General features: G+C 33.1%; 1 protein-coding gene across 1 annotated transcript in view; it reads left to right on the forward strand.

Moving 5' to 3' along the window:
- The window catches only part of LOC134853393 (uncharacterized), a 196,480-nt gene that overhangs the window by 52,454 nt on the left and 125,500 nt on the right, over positions 1-18,526 (forward strand). The window contains exons 17-21 of the mRNA XM_063869385.1: positions 13,622-13,792; positions 14,334-14,523; positions 16,997-17,093; positions 17,525-17,657; positions 18,034-18,272. Of these exons, the coding sequence (XP_063725455.1) occupies positions 13,622-13,792; positions 14,334-14,523; positions 16,997-17,093; positions 17,525-17,657; positions 18,034-18,272 (830 nt within the window). The remainder of the gene's footprint in view (positions 1-13,621; positions 13,793-14,333; positions 14,524-16,996; positions 17,094-17,524; positions 17,658-18,033; positions 18,273-18,526) is intronic.

Below are 18,526 nucleotides of genomic sequence, written 5' to 3' on the forward strand. Positions count from 1 at the left end.
TTTTTATTTTTCCAGTGGTCATGTCGAATCCTTTTTCGTATTCAACTAATATTTCAGAGTATTGTGTTTTGTGAAGTGGGTTCCTGTATTTACATGCAAGTTCTGTTTCTTGATATATTTGAAAACGTGTCAATTTATTTTCTATATTGTGTATGTTTCTAAAATTAGTACTTTGTTTTCGTGATGGATGTACTTGTTCATATGGAATTGATTGTATAAAGTATTTTTCGTGAAATTTTATCATACGAGCGTGTATTTTTGCTACTTGAAATGTTGTACATGTGTCTTCGGGGAACCAAACAATTGTTGCTTGTGTTTGTGTTGTAGGGTCGCAATAACCTTGATCATTTTTACAAGGTAATCTGATTCCTTGATAGATCATTGTGTTGTCTGATAAATCTCGTGTGAGTTGTATTTTTTCGAGTTGTATTTTCCAGTCGAAAAACATTATTTCTTGGTATCCTTTATTTTTTGTGTCTGCTTTGCAGTTTGATGGGTTATTTATACCAATGTGTGGTATCCAATGTTTATCGTGTATGTCATAGGTTAATCGTCCGTGTGCGCCGTTATATGGGTATTTATCATCTAGTTTTATATGTCCTTGGTGTCTTTCAAGTTGTGATTGATGTACAGAGTCTGAAAAAACTTGAAAGTATACGAACTTTCTTTCGGAGTTTTTATTTTGTGTGATGTTTAGTCTAAGTAATTCATTTTTACAATCGTCGGGATTGAGATGTAAAAGTCGTTCTATATTACTCTGATAGAATGATTCATGGTCAAGTCGGTTTTTATTTCCGTTCGAGACTTGTGAACAATGTACTTTCTTTTCGGAAAATGTTGCTGTGAGTTTATAACCTGTAACTGTTGTTGCTCGGGCTTTTGAATAGAGTGTTGCTATTACATTTGTAGTTTCTATAGCTTGTGCTTCTGTTTCACATTGTGATACTTGATTTATTGCATACTTGTGTAGTGTTTTTTGTTCGTTTTCTTCACAATCGTAATGTGTTACTAGTAAATCTTGGGGTCCTGTGCGGGGAGAAGGGTTGATGTTTTGATTTGAGGTTACTAGAAAAAGGAGTTGGAGAAAAACTAATATTTCTAGAATATACATGTATATGATAATCCTGAGTATGGGTTATAAAATGTAATGTAACCAATTGTGTTTTTGGTATATCTGTCGTATTTATATATTACTTCAGTAGTTATAAACGGTGGTGGTAATGATTGAGCTGTTATGTTTGGTGGGTTTAATGGGTAGGGATGTTGAGTAATGTTATTTAACTTAACTGTGATTTCAAACTTTAATTGTAAACTGTTTTGTTGGAGTATTTGGATATTGTGATCACGGATATCGTCGTGAATATCTTGGCGATATTGTAACCTATTAAGTGCCCAGTTATGAAGGCGGTTACTTTCTAGATGTTGTCCAAATAATGGTGGAGGTGCTGTAAATGTATTCCAATCTAATCTTAGAGGAATATTTGTTGATGATTGTTCTCGGTATCTTGCGTCGAGAATGTTTGGAAAATTTAAGTTAAGAGGTGTCGGTGAAATTTGACTAATCGATGGTGTTGATGGAAGTGATAATGTTTCGGGTAATGATGAAGATGTTGTATCTGTAGAAATGTCTATGGGGTCATTGATTAAATTTGGTTCACCTTGTGTGAATGAATGTGTTGTCCAATATGGTAGTCGTGATGTTTGATTTAGGGGGTTGAAAGGATTTTCACGTATTTGTTCAGATGTTGGTGTTGAAACTAAGTAATCTGAGGGTAGACTTGAAGTGCTTCGTTGTGAAAAAAGTGTAGGGGTTTCTGGTGTAATACCAGTGGGATTTTCTGGAGTGCTTTGTGATGGTGATTGAGGTATTTCAAAATGAACTCTGGGGGTTTGAAAATTTTTAATTCGTCGAGGATGTATAATTTGTCTATTTATTTCTGTTGTGTTTTGGTTCTGACTAAGGTGTCGTATTCTACTTAGTTCTTGTGGTAGTGTTGGGTATAGGTTATATGTTGGTTCACTTAGAGATGCTTGTCGTTGAACTGGTTCTAGTGGTTCAGATAAACGAGCGTGTCGTTCTTCAAGGGTGTATGGATTATCTTGAAAAGAAATTCGTGTAGATGTTTGAGGGTTTTGAGTAGTTGAAGGTGTTGTTGGGTTATCTTGGGATGATGTCGGTGAAGACTGACTTTGTGACTGTTGGGTAGCAATTTTTGATAGATTTTTGATTTATTACTTTAGTGAGAAAGTTTGTGTTTATTATAATATTCTTCCAAAAAAATAATTAGAAAGATTGTTGCTAGGGCAAATGTGATGATTGCTTTCTTTATTCATTTGCATATGGTCAAAATGAGGGATGATAAAAATGTTATGAAAATTACAAACAATAAAAAAGTATCAGATCTACTGAAAATTGTTCGTATCATTTAGACAAGTTGTATGAAACGTACCTGTGGATATAATCAAGGGTTTTGGAAAGTTGGAGAAATAGTTCGAATATAGTGTAGAAAATTAAAAAAATGTTACAAAAAATGATTAAGATTATTAGAAAAGATTCAAGTATATCAAAAAGAAATATTATAAAGGTTGCAAGTATCGTAAAAAATTGTTTAAGGTTTATGAAAATTTTAGTGACTGTTTGATAGAAGAGCATTTAAGAAATGACTTCTTGGTCGAATATTTTTTGCTGTTTGGGGCGATTTTCAAGTGTGGTCGGATTGTTTATTAGTTTTTTGACAAGTGGGTTGAGTTTTGTAAAAAATTGTTGGGGGCAATTTTTATGGTGATCGGGAGGTCGTCTTTTTCTTTATTTTTGTTTGTCAAATGATCCGGGGTATTGAGATTTTTGTACTTTAGGCTAAGTAAAATGTTCATTTTTTTACTTTAGGCTCTAGGAGTTGGGGAAATATTGTTGATTTTTGGGTTATTAGATAAGGGAGGGGTATGGGATTATGGTGATATTTATTTTAGTTGTCAAGTTGGAGTGGTTTGCTTATTTTTGACCTGGAGGTCGTAAAGTTATAGTTATAGATATGCCTGGAGTTTTATATAATTCGTCTAATTGATCTTAGTTTGAGTTAGAGAAAGTGACGGATTGGATGAATCCTATTGGTCTATTGTGAACTAGAATTATTGCGTATTTGTCAGCATGTTATTTTGAAAAATGGAAATTGAAAATGTTTCAGAGGTTTCAAGACTGTGAAGTATAAAGTTAAATTTGCTTTTGAAATTCCACTTTCTTTAATATTTTAGATTGGGGGATGAATATTTTGTAATTTTTACGTGGTTGATTTCGAAGTCGTGTTGATTTTCTATGTTCTGATTTGTCGATTTGCTCTTGGGGTATTTTTTGTTCGGTCATTTTTCTATTTTTTCTTACTTTGTGAGATGTTTTTTGGTCTAGGTTTTTTGTATTGGTTTTGGTGGCGGTTGATTTTGTATTTTGATTTTCGATGGGGATATCATTTTGTTCCTTTGTTGTGTTTTTCGGATGTGGGTCATTTTGAATAACTTTTAAACCTGTGAAAGAATATAATTGAGTTAATTCGCGGAGTGCGTATTCTTTTGGGTAATAAGGTAATAGGTTGTTTCGGTGCTGAACGATTTCTTTTTTGTCTGAGTCGGTGATTTTATATGTGACATCAGTGGGTCTTGCAATTATTTGGTATGGTCCTTTACGAAGGGGTTGTAATTTTTTAGAAATTCCTTTTTGAGTAGTAAAATTAGGTATTAAAACAAATGTTCCAATTTTTAAATCGGAGGCTGGTGTAAAACGTGAATTTATTTGTTCATTAATGTTTTGTCTTTGTAATAACTTTTTGTTACTTTTTGATAAATTTCATTGTGTTTTTTATCTCTATTTAGAATCCATTCGGTGTGTGTACCGGAGGCTAATTTAAGAATTTGTGGGTGATGAAAATGATCTTCATCGTGTGTATGTAAAGGTAGGTTATAACAAATTGATTCTTTTTTTGGTTGACAATAACCTTGTGCGTTTTTATGAGAATTTGCTGTAAACATTATTGGTTTGCGTGGCTTTTGGTTAAAAACCATTTCATATGGTGACATTCCTAGAGTTGTCGTGATTTGTGAATTATATGCTAAGGGAAATAATTTTACATCTGCTGACCATTCGGTATATCTTGTATCATTTCCGTTGATGATACATCTAAGATATTCTTGTAATGAACGGTTCATACCTTCGACTAAGCCGTTTGTCCAAGGTGCATGAGATGTACGTGGTTTGTGTTTAATGTTATATAAATGACATAGTGTGATAATTTCATTATTTATGAATTCTGTACCGTTGTCTGTGACTAAAATTTCTGGTAGTCCAAATTTTGCTATCCAGTGTTCATAAAGCGTTGTATATGCATAATAAGCGTTACAATGTGGTACTGGGTTAAGTGCTACATAATGTGTAAATGCGTCAACAATTACCATAATGTAGGAATTTCCTTCTGATGAGGGTGAAATTGGTCCTTTAGTATCAAATGAGATACGATGATTAAAGTATAAACTTTGTCCTTTAAAATCTTGTTTTTGTGCTATTTGTTTTTGATTTGGGTAAGGTTTATTTAGTTGACATACTATACAGTCATTGCATAGTACTTTTATCCAAATTGGTGCATTTGGGAAATAAAAATTTTGTATGAAATTTGAGTATGTTTTTTCTGATCCAGAATGTCCTTTAATATTTTGTGTATGTGAAATATTAAAAGCTATGAGAATCATACTTAAAGGAAGACAGGGGACTGTAGATTCATTTAAGTTATACTCTAAAAGGTCTGTAGTTTCAATAATTGTTGTGTTATTAAATTTGCGAAAGTATCGGAGGAGTGTTTTGTTTCCTAGAATAGTTGAATCTGCATTGATAGGTTTAGTTTTATATTTGTGCCATGATTTTAGTTGTCTAATTATCGGGTCAAGATTTTGATATTGTTTTAGTGTTGAAATTGTAATTGTTTCTGTTGGAGGGAGAAAAATGTTTTCAATTTCGAATTTTGATAAGGGTATTGTATCAAGTGGGTCATGGAGGTCAAAAACTTGATTTATTGTGTATTTTGAATCGTCTGTTTGTGGTCCTGATAAATTTATTTTATCAGTTAAATTTTCTTTTTCAATTAATGGAAAATGGTCTTTTTTAGGTGGGTGTTGTTTTGTTCGTTTTTGTTGGGTGTTATTTTTTATCCATTGAGAATATGGGATTGGTTTAAAAGTTGATGTTCCAAGTAGATCAACTTCATAGTGATTACTTTGACAATCTAAATAAAGTTTGAAATGTTGTAAACAATTTATTTGTGATTGTTCAACGTCAGTTTTTACTGCATATTTGCATTCCAATCGGGGTGATGTTTCGTTTTCTGCATCGTAGAATTTTATGTTTTTGGGTATTTCAACTGTTGTTTTTCGTGTAAGTAATTCAGGTGGCGTATTTCGACTAAAGGTGTCTGGTAATGCAAGATTTTTTCCTGCAGTCCAAACTATATGTAAGTTTGGAAATTTCATTAGAATTAGTTGAAATCTGTAAACTCGGTGGTTTGGATTAGATTTTTGTGTAAAAAGAAAGATGATTGGTTTATGGTCTGTGAATAGAACTGTGGGATGTTTTGATCCAAGTATCAGAAATTCATATTCTGTCAGTGTATATATTATGGCTGTACATTCTCTCATTAGAGTTGAGAGTCGTAGCTCTGCTTGAGTGAATAATCGGGAATTTGCTGATATCAGGTTCATTTTATTTGTACCATTATGTGATTGTAATAGTGCTGCACCGATGCCAAAGTTCGAAGCATCGCACATTGCATAAAATGGTTGATCAGGGTCTGGAATTGTGTTTGAAATTTGTTCAGTTAAAAGTTTCTTTATTTCTTCAAATCGTGCTTGATGTTCTGTATTCCATTCAAAATTATTTTGTTGTCTAAGGATGTTATAAAATGGTCGTAGATATAATTGCATTTTATAAACATATTTGCTTAAAAAATTTAACATTCCAAGAAATTCTTGGATTTTCTTTTAATTTGTTGGTGGTTGAAGTTTTTGAATAGCGTCAATGCGTGATTTCAGTGGAGTGATTGTTTTTCTTTCTATATTATGTCCTAAGAATTTAACTCTTGTCAAAAAGAAGTGTGATTTATCGGGGGCGGCCTTCAGATTTTCGTTCTGAAGTATTTGGTGATATTTTTCTAAAACATTGAACATTTCTTCTTTTGTTTGTGATTGCATAAAAACATCGTCTAAATAGGTGATTGCGTTTTTCTTGAGTATTAGTGGTCTAAAAATTTTGCTCATAAAAGCTGAAAATGCTGCTGGTCCTATGGATATTCCGTAGAATAAGCGATTGAATTCATATTGTTGGTTTCCAATAACAAATTGTGTTAAACGTCGTGATTGTTCATCTAGTGGCATTTGATTGTATGCACTATTCATATCGGCGGTTGTAAAGTATTTGCCGTTTATTTTTGTTAAAATAACTTGTATTGGTTCAATGGGCCAATTACATTTTGATTCATCTATGAGTGAATTGAGGTATCTAGCGTCGAGAACGATTTTTAATGATTCTCCTTTAGCTAGAATAATAACGGGGTTGATAAATGTGTTGCCTTTTGGTTGTTCTTCTTTATTAACTGGTGATATAATGTTGTATTGTTCTAAAATATCGAGTAATCTGTTCACTTTATCATGTAAGTGAATTGGTACTTTACTTGCTCTCTGTTTTTTGAAAACTGCGTCTGGTTTTAACGGGAGATGTAGTGATGAACTGATTTTGCCAACATCAAATTTGGATGTTGCATAGACTGATGAATATTTAATTAGCTGTTTGGCTAACTTTTCGAATTCGTCTTGTGTTATTTGTGAATGTTGGAAATTAAACATTGTTAAAAATTTCTGTTGATCTCCTGTGTAGTTACTTATGTTGAATGTAGGTTTGAAATATGGGGTTTTTGTAAAATAATCCGTATTTCTGTTTTCATTATTTATTATGTTGTTTATAGATAATTCTTCATTAAGAATTGTGGATTGACAAATATCTAATAATTGAAGTATATTATTTACGCGATAGGCTTTTTCGTGTATTGGTGATATTGTAGCGTTGGTTTTGCAATAGCCTAAAAGTCCTAAAGGTAATGTTACCTGGTAAGGTGTGTTGTTATAGACATGTAAGGAAATAATATCTGAATTCGAGTTTTTCAAATATTTTATTGAAGAGATTGTGATTTTGAAAAATTTATGAATAGGTTTGAATTCAAAATCTGACATATAAAATTTTTGTTTGTTTTGTTTTTTTTATCATATTGGTGAACTTGTTTGATTGAAAAATTATAGATGTTTCCTGATAGTGGTTTCAGGTGTTTTCTTTGTTGATGATATATTGGGTAAAATTTTGAAAAGAATGGTGGTTGTTTATTTAATCTTTGAAAAAATGTTAGGGATGTGTCTTTTGTTTTTGTATATTTATCTTTGATTAATATTTTACTATTCAAGATGTTGATTGTTGGTATATATTTCGAGATAAATGGAATTCCAATGATATTATGTTTAATATCAGTGATATGGAATATTTGTTTAAATGGCTTATTTAAAATTTTACTTTGCTCTATTGTTCTTGTGGGGAGAAGAAATAATTGGATTTTTCCGTAGTTTATTAATGTTGATCCCTGTGCTGTTGCTAACTTACTGGAGGTTTCAAGAGGTGTTAGCTTTGGGTGTAAAGTTTTTATTTCGTTCCATGTGGGGATGTTTATTATATTTGATTCTGCTCCTGAATCAATTAAAAAATCAATTTCAAGATCTGGTGGTTGAAATTCTTTGTTTCTTGGACTTTCTAAGAGAAATGGTATTGTCCAAATTTTTTCTTTGGGTTGTTCTTTTTGTATATTTTGATAGATGTGGTTTGTGTTCAAGCATTTTTTTTTATTATTTGCAGAGGGTTGATTTGTAGTGTTAATTCTATTAGTTTCTTGTGTCGTTGGTGTGGAATGTATGGGTTTAGTGTAATAAATTTGAAGAAATTCTGATTGATTTTCATATATGTATGATGAAAAAGGTTGTTCATATATTACAGATTCATAGTCATTTTCGACTTTTATCATATTGATGGAGAGAGTGTTTTCTGTGTCGCTTTCTGAATCTGATGATGCACAGTTTATTTGATTGAGTTGTAACGTATCAGTTACTGTGTCATCAATACCTGGAGGGTCTGATGTTTTTTCTGGGTTAGACTGTACTTGATTGATTTGTCTTTGATGTTTAGGTGTACTACTTCTGTGGCGATTATTAGAATTATTATAGTGATTATTTTTCCGGTGTGGTGATTGGGAATAATTTCTATAACGATTATTATAACTTGAGTGTCGATTTTGTGAATTATTTCGCGATCTATTTTGATAATTGCTGTTTGGTCTGTTATATGAGTTATTTCTTGATCGATTGTTTTGATAATATTGATTTCGATTGTTTGAATAACTTCTATTTCGATTATTGGGATAGTTTCTATTTCTATTATATGATGAGTTTCGTGATTGATTGTTTGGATAGTATCTATTTCTTGATTGGGAATTAGATCTAGAAGCAAACTGTGTTGTGTTTGAATTAGATCTGGAGTAGTTATTTCTACTATTTGGTCTATTGTAGTGATTTTGTGACGAATTTTGTGTGTTTCTTCGTTCTGGCGATCTTCCTCTATAACTTGAGTTATATGGGGATTGATTTCTTGTATAGCTTGTATTGTTCGGAAGTGGTTTTCCGGAACTATTGTTGCTGTATACATTTTTGTTCGGTAGATTTTGATCTTTCTTCATATATTGATAGAATGACTTATTTGGTTCTTTGTATTTTTGAGGTTTATTTTGACTATCTTGCTGTTTTTGTCTACATTCAGAAATACTATGTCCGTATCGTCGGCAATAATTACACCATTTTTTGAAAGATGGTTTGCCTTTAAAGTTTGGGTTCTTTTCGTAAATATTGAGTATTTCAGTGATTTTTTCAACGAGGTCTGTGTCTGATTCCTGTATATTATTAATATTAGTGGGAGTCGTTTCAATTCTGTTAACGTATTCTAATTTCAGATTTTCCGTTTCTTCTAGTTTCATTGTGATTTCTGCTTGTTCTAATTTGTCTACTAAATTTCGAAAATCTAAATCGGGTTCTCGAATTGAAGAAGGATGGGATGCTCTCTTTTTATTGCTATTTTCCTTAATTGTGGTGTTAAGGTCATCATTAAGATTTCTGTCATCTTTGTGTTTTTATAGTCGTGTGTATTTAGTGAATATGCTTTTCGAACTAGTGTTTCGATTCGTACTGCTAATTGCTTGATGGTTTCGTTTGGTAATCTGCGAATTTCATTACATAAAACTCTTTGTTGTTGTTTGTTTCTTTCGGAGTCAAACATTTTTGAAAATTCCTGTGTAAACCTTTTCCAATTTGATTTTATTTCTGGAGGTAATACTGAAAACCATTTTTGGGCTGCGCCATCTAAGGTTGTTTGTATCAACGCTGTGCGTCGATGTATCCAGTTTTGATGTAGTGGCGTATTAATTGGTTCAGGTCCAATGTTTAAAATCAAGTTTGCTGTTACTGCATTTAAATAATCTTCTACAGAGTATTCAGGGTCTGTTCCTGTGAAAACCATTAAAGGTTTGTTTGATGTTATTGATGATCCACCCATAAGGTATGGATTCATTGTCATTTGTAATGATTCTGCTGCATTTGGCATTTGAGAAAAATTTGAAAGTTGGTTTCTTGTTATTTCATGTTGTTGAAGATAATATGGGAGTGGTATTTCATTTTGCATTTGTGTTGGTTGATACGAGTGTGCAATCATTGGGTTTTGTTGTTGAATTGGTTAAAAAGATTGTGTATTAATTGGATTTTGTTGCTGAATTGGTTGTTGATGTTGTGTATCTATCGGTTGTGGAGAAAAAATTCTATGATTTGTATGTGGTTTCTGTACTCCTTGTCCACGATATTCTTGAGTATATGGTGCAAATATGTCTGGTTGTAAGAAATCATCATCTGAGGATAAATAATCCATTTGATAAGATGTCTGTTTTTTATTTTTATTTTGTTGAAAAAATGGGTAATTTTCACTGCGATCCTGTGGAGGATTTGTTTGGAAATTTACTGAATTAGGTTGGGCCATTGGGTTATCCCAGTTTCGAGATCTTGTATATTGGTTAAAATTTCTTCGTGGTTGATAATTTGTTTTTGATGGATGTGTATAATTATAATTATGGTCTGCAAAGTTGTTTCTAGTGAATGTTTTACGTGTTTTTGGTGGTATTGTCATGGGTCTGTATGTTTGGTAATCCATATGTGAATATTTTGGAGCAACAGAAGGTTTAACGGTTGATTGTAAGCTTACCTGTGTTTGTGAAGGTTTTGTATTTCTTGGTGTTGTTAAATTTGGGCGTATTGGTGAAATACTTTGTTGTGTAGTTGTTGTGTGTACAATTTCTTCATTTATGAAGTGTGATGGTGTCTGGATATCTTGTTGAGTAAGATTCCTAGTTCCATTGAGGTTTTCATTGTGTATGACTGTAGAGTTTAAACTATTATTTTGTGTATCGGGCAAAAATATATTATAGTTTAATGGTGTTGCATCAATGGTTAATGGTATTACTCTTACATAATCTCTTATGTAAGATATTGTACTTATTGCTTGACTTGAGATTGATTGTGGGAAGCTTATAAATGCGGGATGAGACCATTCGGGGTCCCAAACATAGTCTGATTGTTCTGTGATAGCGGTATCATCGTTCGAGTTTTAGGGTCTAAAATTTTTTCTTGCTTGTGCAATTAAGTCAATATTGTGTGTGAAATAATCTATTATGAACCATGCCAAAATTTTTTGTAGATAATGTTTTGTATGTTGTGAAACTTCGTCTTTCGTGAAATTTTCTTTAATGATGTTTAAATAACTAGAGAGTAGTGTGATTTCATGTCGTACTCTTATATGTTTAGATGTTTCTGTCGGTGAGACATTTGGTATTGGGATTTCGTTTTCTAATATCGAGATATAACTATATATTATTGCGAAAACTTCATTGGTGAATATGGAGTTTGCTCTTTGTGAGTTATGATATTGGATGCTTTTTATATATTCTGAAAATACTTTTGAAAATTCTAAATCAAGATCGTCTGTTTGAATTATATATTTACTATGATTATGGTTTGGTGAGGTGAATTCTATGGAGTAGATTCCATACTGTTGTGTTAAGTTACATATATCTTTTAGATAGTGATCTATGATTTGTCTTTTGATTTTTACATCTGGGAACTCTGTTTTACATGGACTGATTCCGGGTTCAAATAAATTTAAGAGTAGATTTTTGCAAAATATATGTTGTCCTCTATCAGTGGTTGCATCTACTATAAAAGGGAAGATTTCATCATCATCTGGACTTTCGTCACCTGGGGTGTGCGTTGAGCTCATTTTTTCGTTCGATGACTGTTAATATGTAATTATTAATGTGTCGAATTGGTTGATTCCAATTGTATAAATGTACTGGTTTGTGTTTATACTGCTTTTTTATTCTTCTTTTTCCTCTTTTTGATGAATTTGAAGTTGTTTCTGAGTCAGAGAAATATAATTGATCGTGAATTGGGCATTTTTTATCTATTGATTCTTTTAGTTTGTAAAGTTCGTCTAAACTGTTGGTTTCTGATTCTGAAAATGCGTTTCGGTTTTTTGAAAATCTTTTTGTGTTATTTGTCTTTGTTTAGTTATTATTTTTCTCTTCAGTGTTTGTCGTTTTGTTCGAATGTATCCAACTGTTTGTGTATGAGGTGTGATTACAAGGTCGTATTTTTTGTTATCTATTTCACAATTGTGTAAAACGATTGTTTGTTTATTTCCTAGGTTTTTAAATGACATAAGGTTTAGGATGACGGATGCAAAAGGTTGTTAAGTGAATTCTAATTGCTTAAACTGTTAGTCCTTACGATTTTTTGGTTAGCTTAACCTGGGTCTATTTGTTCAGGGTTGAAGAGAAAAGTATATCTATTCCGGAGAATGATTTTTACTTTCTCGTGACTAATATAAGCTAAGGTGTTAACTTACTTAATCTTACTTAGGGGTAGTGATTGTGTTCAAGGGTTGGAGAATAGTAAATCGATCCACAAGGTTCAGGTATAATTAGAACGCGAGTAGTTCGTTAGATACTATTTTTAACTTACTAAGTCTAAGATTTATCCTGGGTCTGGTAAGAGGGGGGGGGGTCAAGTGAAGGATGAATAACCAAAGTTCTTCACTGTTTATCCTAATTTGAATGATTAGTTTTGTTTAAAAATTTCTATTAGTCTTGGGTCTTTTAGAAAGGGTTGGATAGTGAATCGACGTTTGAGGTAGTTAGACACTAGTTAAGTGGGTGGGGGAGAACAAAGTTGTTCTTTTTGATCCAAGGATAGGCCTTGATGATCAAATTTGAAATTTAATTAAGTAGAAAATGATTTAAGATCCAAGGATAAGCCTTGATGATCTGATTTTAAAATTAAGTGAATTTAAGTTTTAATAAAGATTTAAATTTGTGTAAAGAAAAGATTTAGTTTTTTGATGATGTTAGTGAGTTTATGAATGCTGTTATGTTTAGATGATGAAGCTGGAACAACAGGATGATTCGTGATTACTAACCATTTATTGTCATGCTACTAATTTTTATTTTTATTTTCCAATAAATATTTTTCAAACATGTTTTATATATTACTGCAGAATTTAAGAAAACGATCTGAGATCTTTTTATCAATCGTTATTGCATATTAATAATTTTGTTTAGCGCCTGAAATGATTTTGAAGGTTGACTTCAAGGTTTTATGTTTGCAAATGAAAATCTAAATTCATTGCGAGTAGTTTTCTAAATACAAAAGTTTGTTCTGGCTTTTGCCGAACTATCATATAACTATATGGCAAGTTTCTACTTTGTCGTATGTCGTCTCTGGTTCGAGGTCTTCTTCCAATTCCGGGTAGTTCTGTTATGGTTCGGAATATTGGCTCTGATCTATTGAGTCGTAGAGACATTTTGATTAAATTATCGTCGTATAACATTTTGTAATTGTTTTTGTCTAATTTCTAATCTATTTTGGTTAATTCTAAGCTATTAAGGTCTTGTTCGAGACTTATGGTCGCACCAGATGAGTTAGGACCGATGGGTATAACTCATAGAGTAATTTCGGATAGGGTACACCGTCTGCTCGTCACGCTATCTTATTTTCGGCCGGATAGATTCGTGCAACTTCTTAGTCTAATACCGATCCTAATCTTACTCTTATACTATCTAGTCTCAGGTTGTTAAACTAGTCTCTGCTAGGCTCAATAGATCTAGGGTATACTGGTTTATTGCGGCTGCTGAAGTACTCGGGAGAGTCCAACTAATTTCTAAGTTAAATTCAAATCTCTCTGGTGCTGAAATTACAAGTAATTTCAGCACTTACAAATAAGTGTGTTGTTAGTTAGATGGATCATGATTGGTTAATATTAAATACTTTACATTGGTAAAATATCTAATTTATCCAATCATAAAATGTAGTTTAGATCAGGTTCCATGAGCTAAGTTTTTTAATGAGGTTTATCAATTGTACTAACTTTTGAGCAAGTTTACTTTTTAAAATGATCCATTTGCAGATTACAACGTGTTCATTGGAGACGTCGAAACCCACTCCGGAGTGAGTGGAATTTCGCAGGACATCTCATCCAGTCTGTCCGGACATGCCAAGACATACCTGGTCCAGGTGCAGTCAGCATACACATGTGCCAATGCAGACAGAGGGGAGGGCTCCACAGCTGCGTCCGAAGGTCAGTTTTCATGAGTAACGCTGTAAGCTTCGATTATGCGCAGATTGGGAAAAAAATTGGCCGCGTTTTCACTTTTTAATTATTTAAAAAAGTAAATAAAGTCTCCAGAAAACTCATTGATGATGATTATGTTGGACCTGATTAACTGTTCTATTTGAAAACTTATTTTTCGACTTAAATCCAAGTTAACAACCTCAGCCTTATACTGCTCCTGGGGGATGTTCACTTGTTTTGAAATTCAACTTCAAACCAAGTGAACATCCCCAAGAGCTTGTTAAAAGGGTGTTAACTTGAATTTAAGTCTAAAAACAGACTCATGTTGAATTTTGTAGTGAATGAGAATCGAATAGTTTACAGGAGCACAGGGAAGTTCACTACATACTTAATTGGTGGGGCGGAGGATAATAACTTGCTCTTATAGTTTTTTTTACAAATTCCAGACGCTAAACTGTCAAACTGCAAAAATTTCAGCTCGTTTTACAAACCAAAAAGTCAATTTAATGCTGCAAAACTAAATTGATAATTAAAAAAATGTTTTCAGAACTGTTGAGTCATTCGAAGACTTCCCTCTACGTCCACATTCCCCCCTCTCAGCCCACACTCGTGGTGAGCAAGTTCGATTCCACCACCCTCCAGGTAGATCTGAGTCAGGGTGGGGACGATGCGAATGAGGAGATTGTGTTCTTCGATGTGTTCAGAATGAAGGGGGCAAGTGTCGAACAGGGTTTGAGGTGAGTTAGGATAATATAAAACAAATGGTTTTGAAACAAAATATAGAACATAGATATCAGGTAGTACAAAAAATAAGAAAAAAAATCGGGCCTTTCCTTTTGATGCCAAACCATGACCCCTACCCGCCACCCCCCTCGTCCAGCAAATTATATCCCATAATGGTTAAATCTAGGAGCAGAGAAGATTTATTGTTTTTACGCTAGGGGGATGCTATGATGGGAAAGATCCGAAATATCTACAGTTGATAAATTGATAAGCACACAAATTACTCTAAACTTTTAAAGCAGAAACTTTTCTAAGGGGGGTGGTTTTTCACGAGTTATGAAAATTTTCCGGGCATTTTTTTAAAGTCGGTCAATATAACTTTCCGAGCTATCCGAAAATACTAAGGACCCTTTTTTGTCAAAAATGTTCTGGGCCGTCAAAAAAAAAACAAGCCAAAAATGCGTTTTTGGGCATTTTTTGGAAAATTTTGAAAATAAATGAGTTTTTTCGGCGCGCGCCTTCCTCAAAAATAGTTTTACTGGCGCCGAAGGAAAATTTTTGAGGTTGGTCAGCCAAAATGGATGTCATAAAGTCTCACCAAAAGGGTACCACAGATTGAGGTTATACGTTGAAATCACAGAGAAAATCTTTTTTTCTCCAGAAATGTTTTAGTATATTATCAGTACTGCATCAGATTCTGGCAAGTGGCAATATGTCTCTGGTCAGAGATATATCATAGAAAAAACTTCAGTACTGCAACAGTACTGTTTTCATTCTGTTCTTTTTGCAATCAGAATAAAATCAGAGATTGTGTTCTGTTGTTTCTCTATTCATTACAAAATCAAAAGTTGTGTTCTACTACTATTCCTCTGATCAAAAATGAAATCAGAGATATTGAAATTATTTATTAGAGGCTGATTTAAATAATTCAGCCTCTAATATGAATTTATTTAGTAGGGCTGACTTTAAAACATTTTTGACCTTCTTATTGAAGAACAATCTGCAATTTTCTGAGAAAAAACTAAAAAAAAAGGAAATCTAGGGTTTAAAACTCACTTGTAAATCAATTATTGAACCTAGGCTAATTATGATGATAACAATGTCAAACGAAATTTTATAACGAAATTGCACAAAACAATTTTAAACAACGTATTATACTTCGCGTTACTAGTAATCATCAGAAGAAAAACCACAGAAAAAATTCAAAAATTTCTAATGATTGTCAGTCTTGAAGCAATTTTAGGCACACGGTAAAATAATTCAACTCACTAAATTCAGCTGCTAAGAATCAAAGTAAGTAACTGTCCACCAATTTTTAGTCTAAAAATAGAACAAACGTTTCATAATTTCACAGTTCCAGAATTCAAATTGAGATTTTTTCAAAAAATACTGCAAAACTACTGCATATTTGTTACAGTGAAAAAATATTATGGAATTAAAAGAAACAGTTGGGATGAAAAAAATAACAAATAAAGAACACTCTTATATTAAAAACAAAGAGCAAGATCAACCAAATCTATTTCGTAAATAGAAAAAATAGTAACCGAAAATTTGACAAATTTTGAGCTGATTTCTAGCTGTGGTGTTGCATCATTCTTAAAAGAAAAACGGTTTTTTTTCCGTTTTTTAACCAAAAATTGCTGTATTTTTAGCAAAATTTAGTTGGTCAAATCGCCTAACTACAGTGTCTACACGTCTCTATTTTGTTTGCGAAAAAAACTGCGTTTTTATTTTATTTTTAGTTGATTTGGGCTCTGGGGCTGTGAATTCAATTTGAAAAAAAGAACTTTTTTTCGGTTTTTTTAATCAAAAATATTACTGCTCAAGTTAATTTTACTGCTCAAGCTTTATAACTACCAGCGCTAACACATTTCTGTTTTTGTTGCGTTTACTGCGTTTATAGGTTATTGTCAGTCAATTTTGGCTGTAGATGGATGAATTCAAATTTTGAAAGTTTTTTTTTCGATTTTTTGTAAAACCAAAAATATATATTTCCAGGCAAATTTAATTGCTCTAGCCTTCTAGTTACCAACGCTACAATACTTTTCTGGTAAAAAAAAACGGTGATGATGATTTTTCCGATTGTAACGACACGTAACAAAACATAAAAATCAATTCGAAACTTTCGAAAAAAAAATTCCAGTAATATTTCAGATTGAAAACAGAAAAAAAAACAGTACTGTAACAGTATGGTTACAGTTTTAGAACAGTACTGACATTTTTCCTGTTCAATCTTTTGGTCATGTGAAAAACAGAGTGCTGATTTTACTCTGACATATGACTGAATTTTGTTTTACAGCTGTTGTTTTATTTGAACAGTACTGATAAGCTCTGTGATTTCAACCCGGGATACTATATAGGTAGCCAAACTTTTCAAATCTTAAGTAATAATAATCATTTGTGTAAAAAAGAAAACAGAATTCATCGTGTCTAAAACTAGCGGGTGAGTCTAAATCCCTCTTTCATATTGAGAACTCGATTTTATAGGTTCATGAACGTGACAGATGATGAGCCACTGTTGGATTCCTTTAATCTGATGCCAGGCACTCTCTACTCTTACTACACATACGCATTCTACAGAGGGGTGAGTTACAGTCTTTTTTAGCCTTTTTTCAAACATTTGTCTGCGGCGCAAAAAATTTGGTCAAATTGGGGTCTTTATAGTACTTTGGGAGAGCTCAGAAAACCAATTTAGTCGATCCAAAAAAAATTGAAAATCCGCCGCCCCCTCGAAAAATTCCTAGATCAATCAGCGCCTGCATGATTTAAGGAGTCTTTCCAATTATAGACCCTCCAACCCCCTCTCCCCCTTCCCCACTCCTCGAAGCAAATTGTGGTCGTGTTAAATTTTTGCTACTAGGCTTGGGGTTATAATCGGATAGAATTGATGTAAGGACTCTTTCAACTCTTCTTATCCCCCGAAGCAGCCCCTTGTATCTAAAAAAACGGCTCAATTCTCCACAAATATTCCAGTTTCCCGTTTAAACTGAAGTGAATGCGTGTGCACTTATTTAGGTGAGAAGTGGGAAGAGTGCTGTTGTTTCCCAGTGCACTGACCCCCAGAGACCCACTGGACTGCGGGTGGTGGACTCCACTAGTGATGACATCACTCTAGCCTGGAACCCATCCGCCAACGGGGCAGCCACAGGTCGATGAGTAATCATTTCTCTTCTGTTGAGTTTTGCTGACATGGCTGTCTAATATTTTTGCAAATCCCTTAAATATTTTTGGCGGACTGTATAATTTAATTTCGACCGTTTTTTCCTGTTAATTTTGATTATCAGAACTTCTCATATTTAGGTTTTGGACTTTAGGCAAGAGAAAAATCCAATAGATGACATCACTCTAGCCTTTTGAAAAGGGAAAAATAAAGGAAAACGACAAATTTACTCAATAAATTTAGCCTAAATTGTTAAGATCTGTTTTTGTTACATGTTCCATGGTCCTTTTACCATCTTTTCCTTCTTTTTTTCAATTGGCCAAAAAACATCAAGTCCACAATTGAGAAGTATGGTACATTTCAGACTATGAGTTTGAAGTGGACCACGGAACCCCCTTCTTCAACTCCGACTTCACCCCCACCCCCACCTTAACTCTAACCCTCAACATCTCCTCCACTTCTGTGCCCACCATCTCCAGCGGCACTGAGTTCAGTGTGATGGTGAGGAGTGTGTTCACTTGTAGTGTGGATGGAACCAACCGAATCAGTGGTTGGAGTCGGATCGAAGCGGCCACAAGACCGGCGAAGCCAGAAATACAGAGTGTGAGTTTTATTATAATTTTTTGGTATTATTTTGGACTGGAGCGCCTACTTTGAGTTTAAGAGTATGCTTAGCTTATGACCAGTGAGTTCCATCTCTGTGAGTATTTTTAGAAATTTTGATCCATATGATTATATTTAACTTAACATACGAGCTTTAAAGCAGTTGAATGCAAACAAATGTTGGATTTTTATAAAATACAATTCTACTGGATATTCAAAAAAATACACAAAAAAGACCACGTTTTTGAATTTAG

This window comes from Symsagittifera roscoffensis, chromosome 8, assembly GCF_963678635.1.
Source record: "Symsagittifera roscoffensis chromosome 8, txSymRosc1.1, whole genome shotgun sequence".
NCBI classification, from domain to species: Eukaryota; Metazoa; Xenacoelomorpha; order Acoela; family Convolutidae; genus Symsagittifera; species Symsagittifera roscoffensis.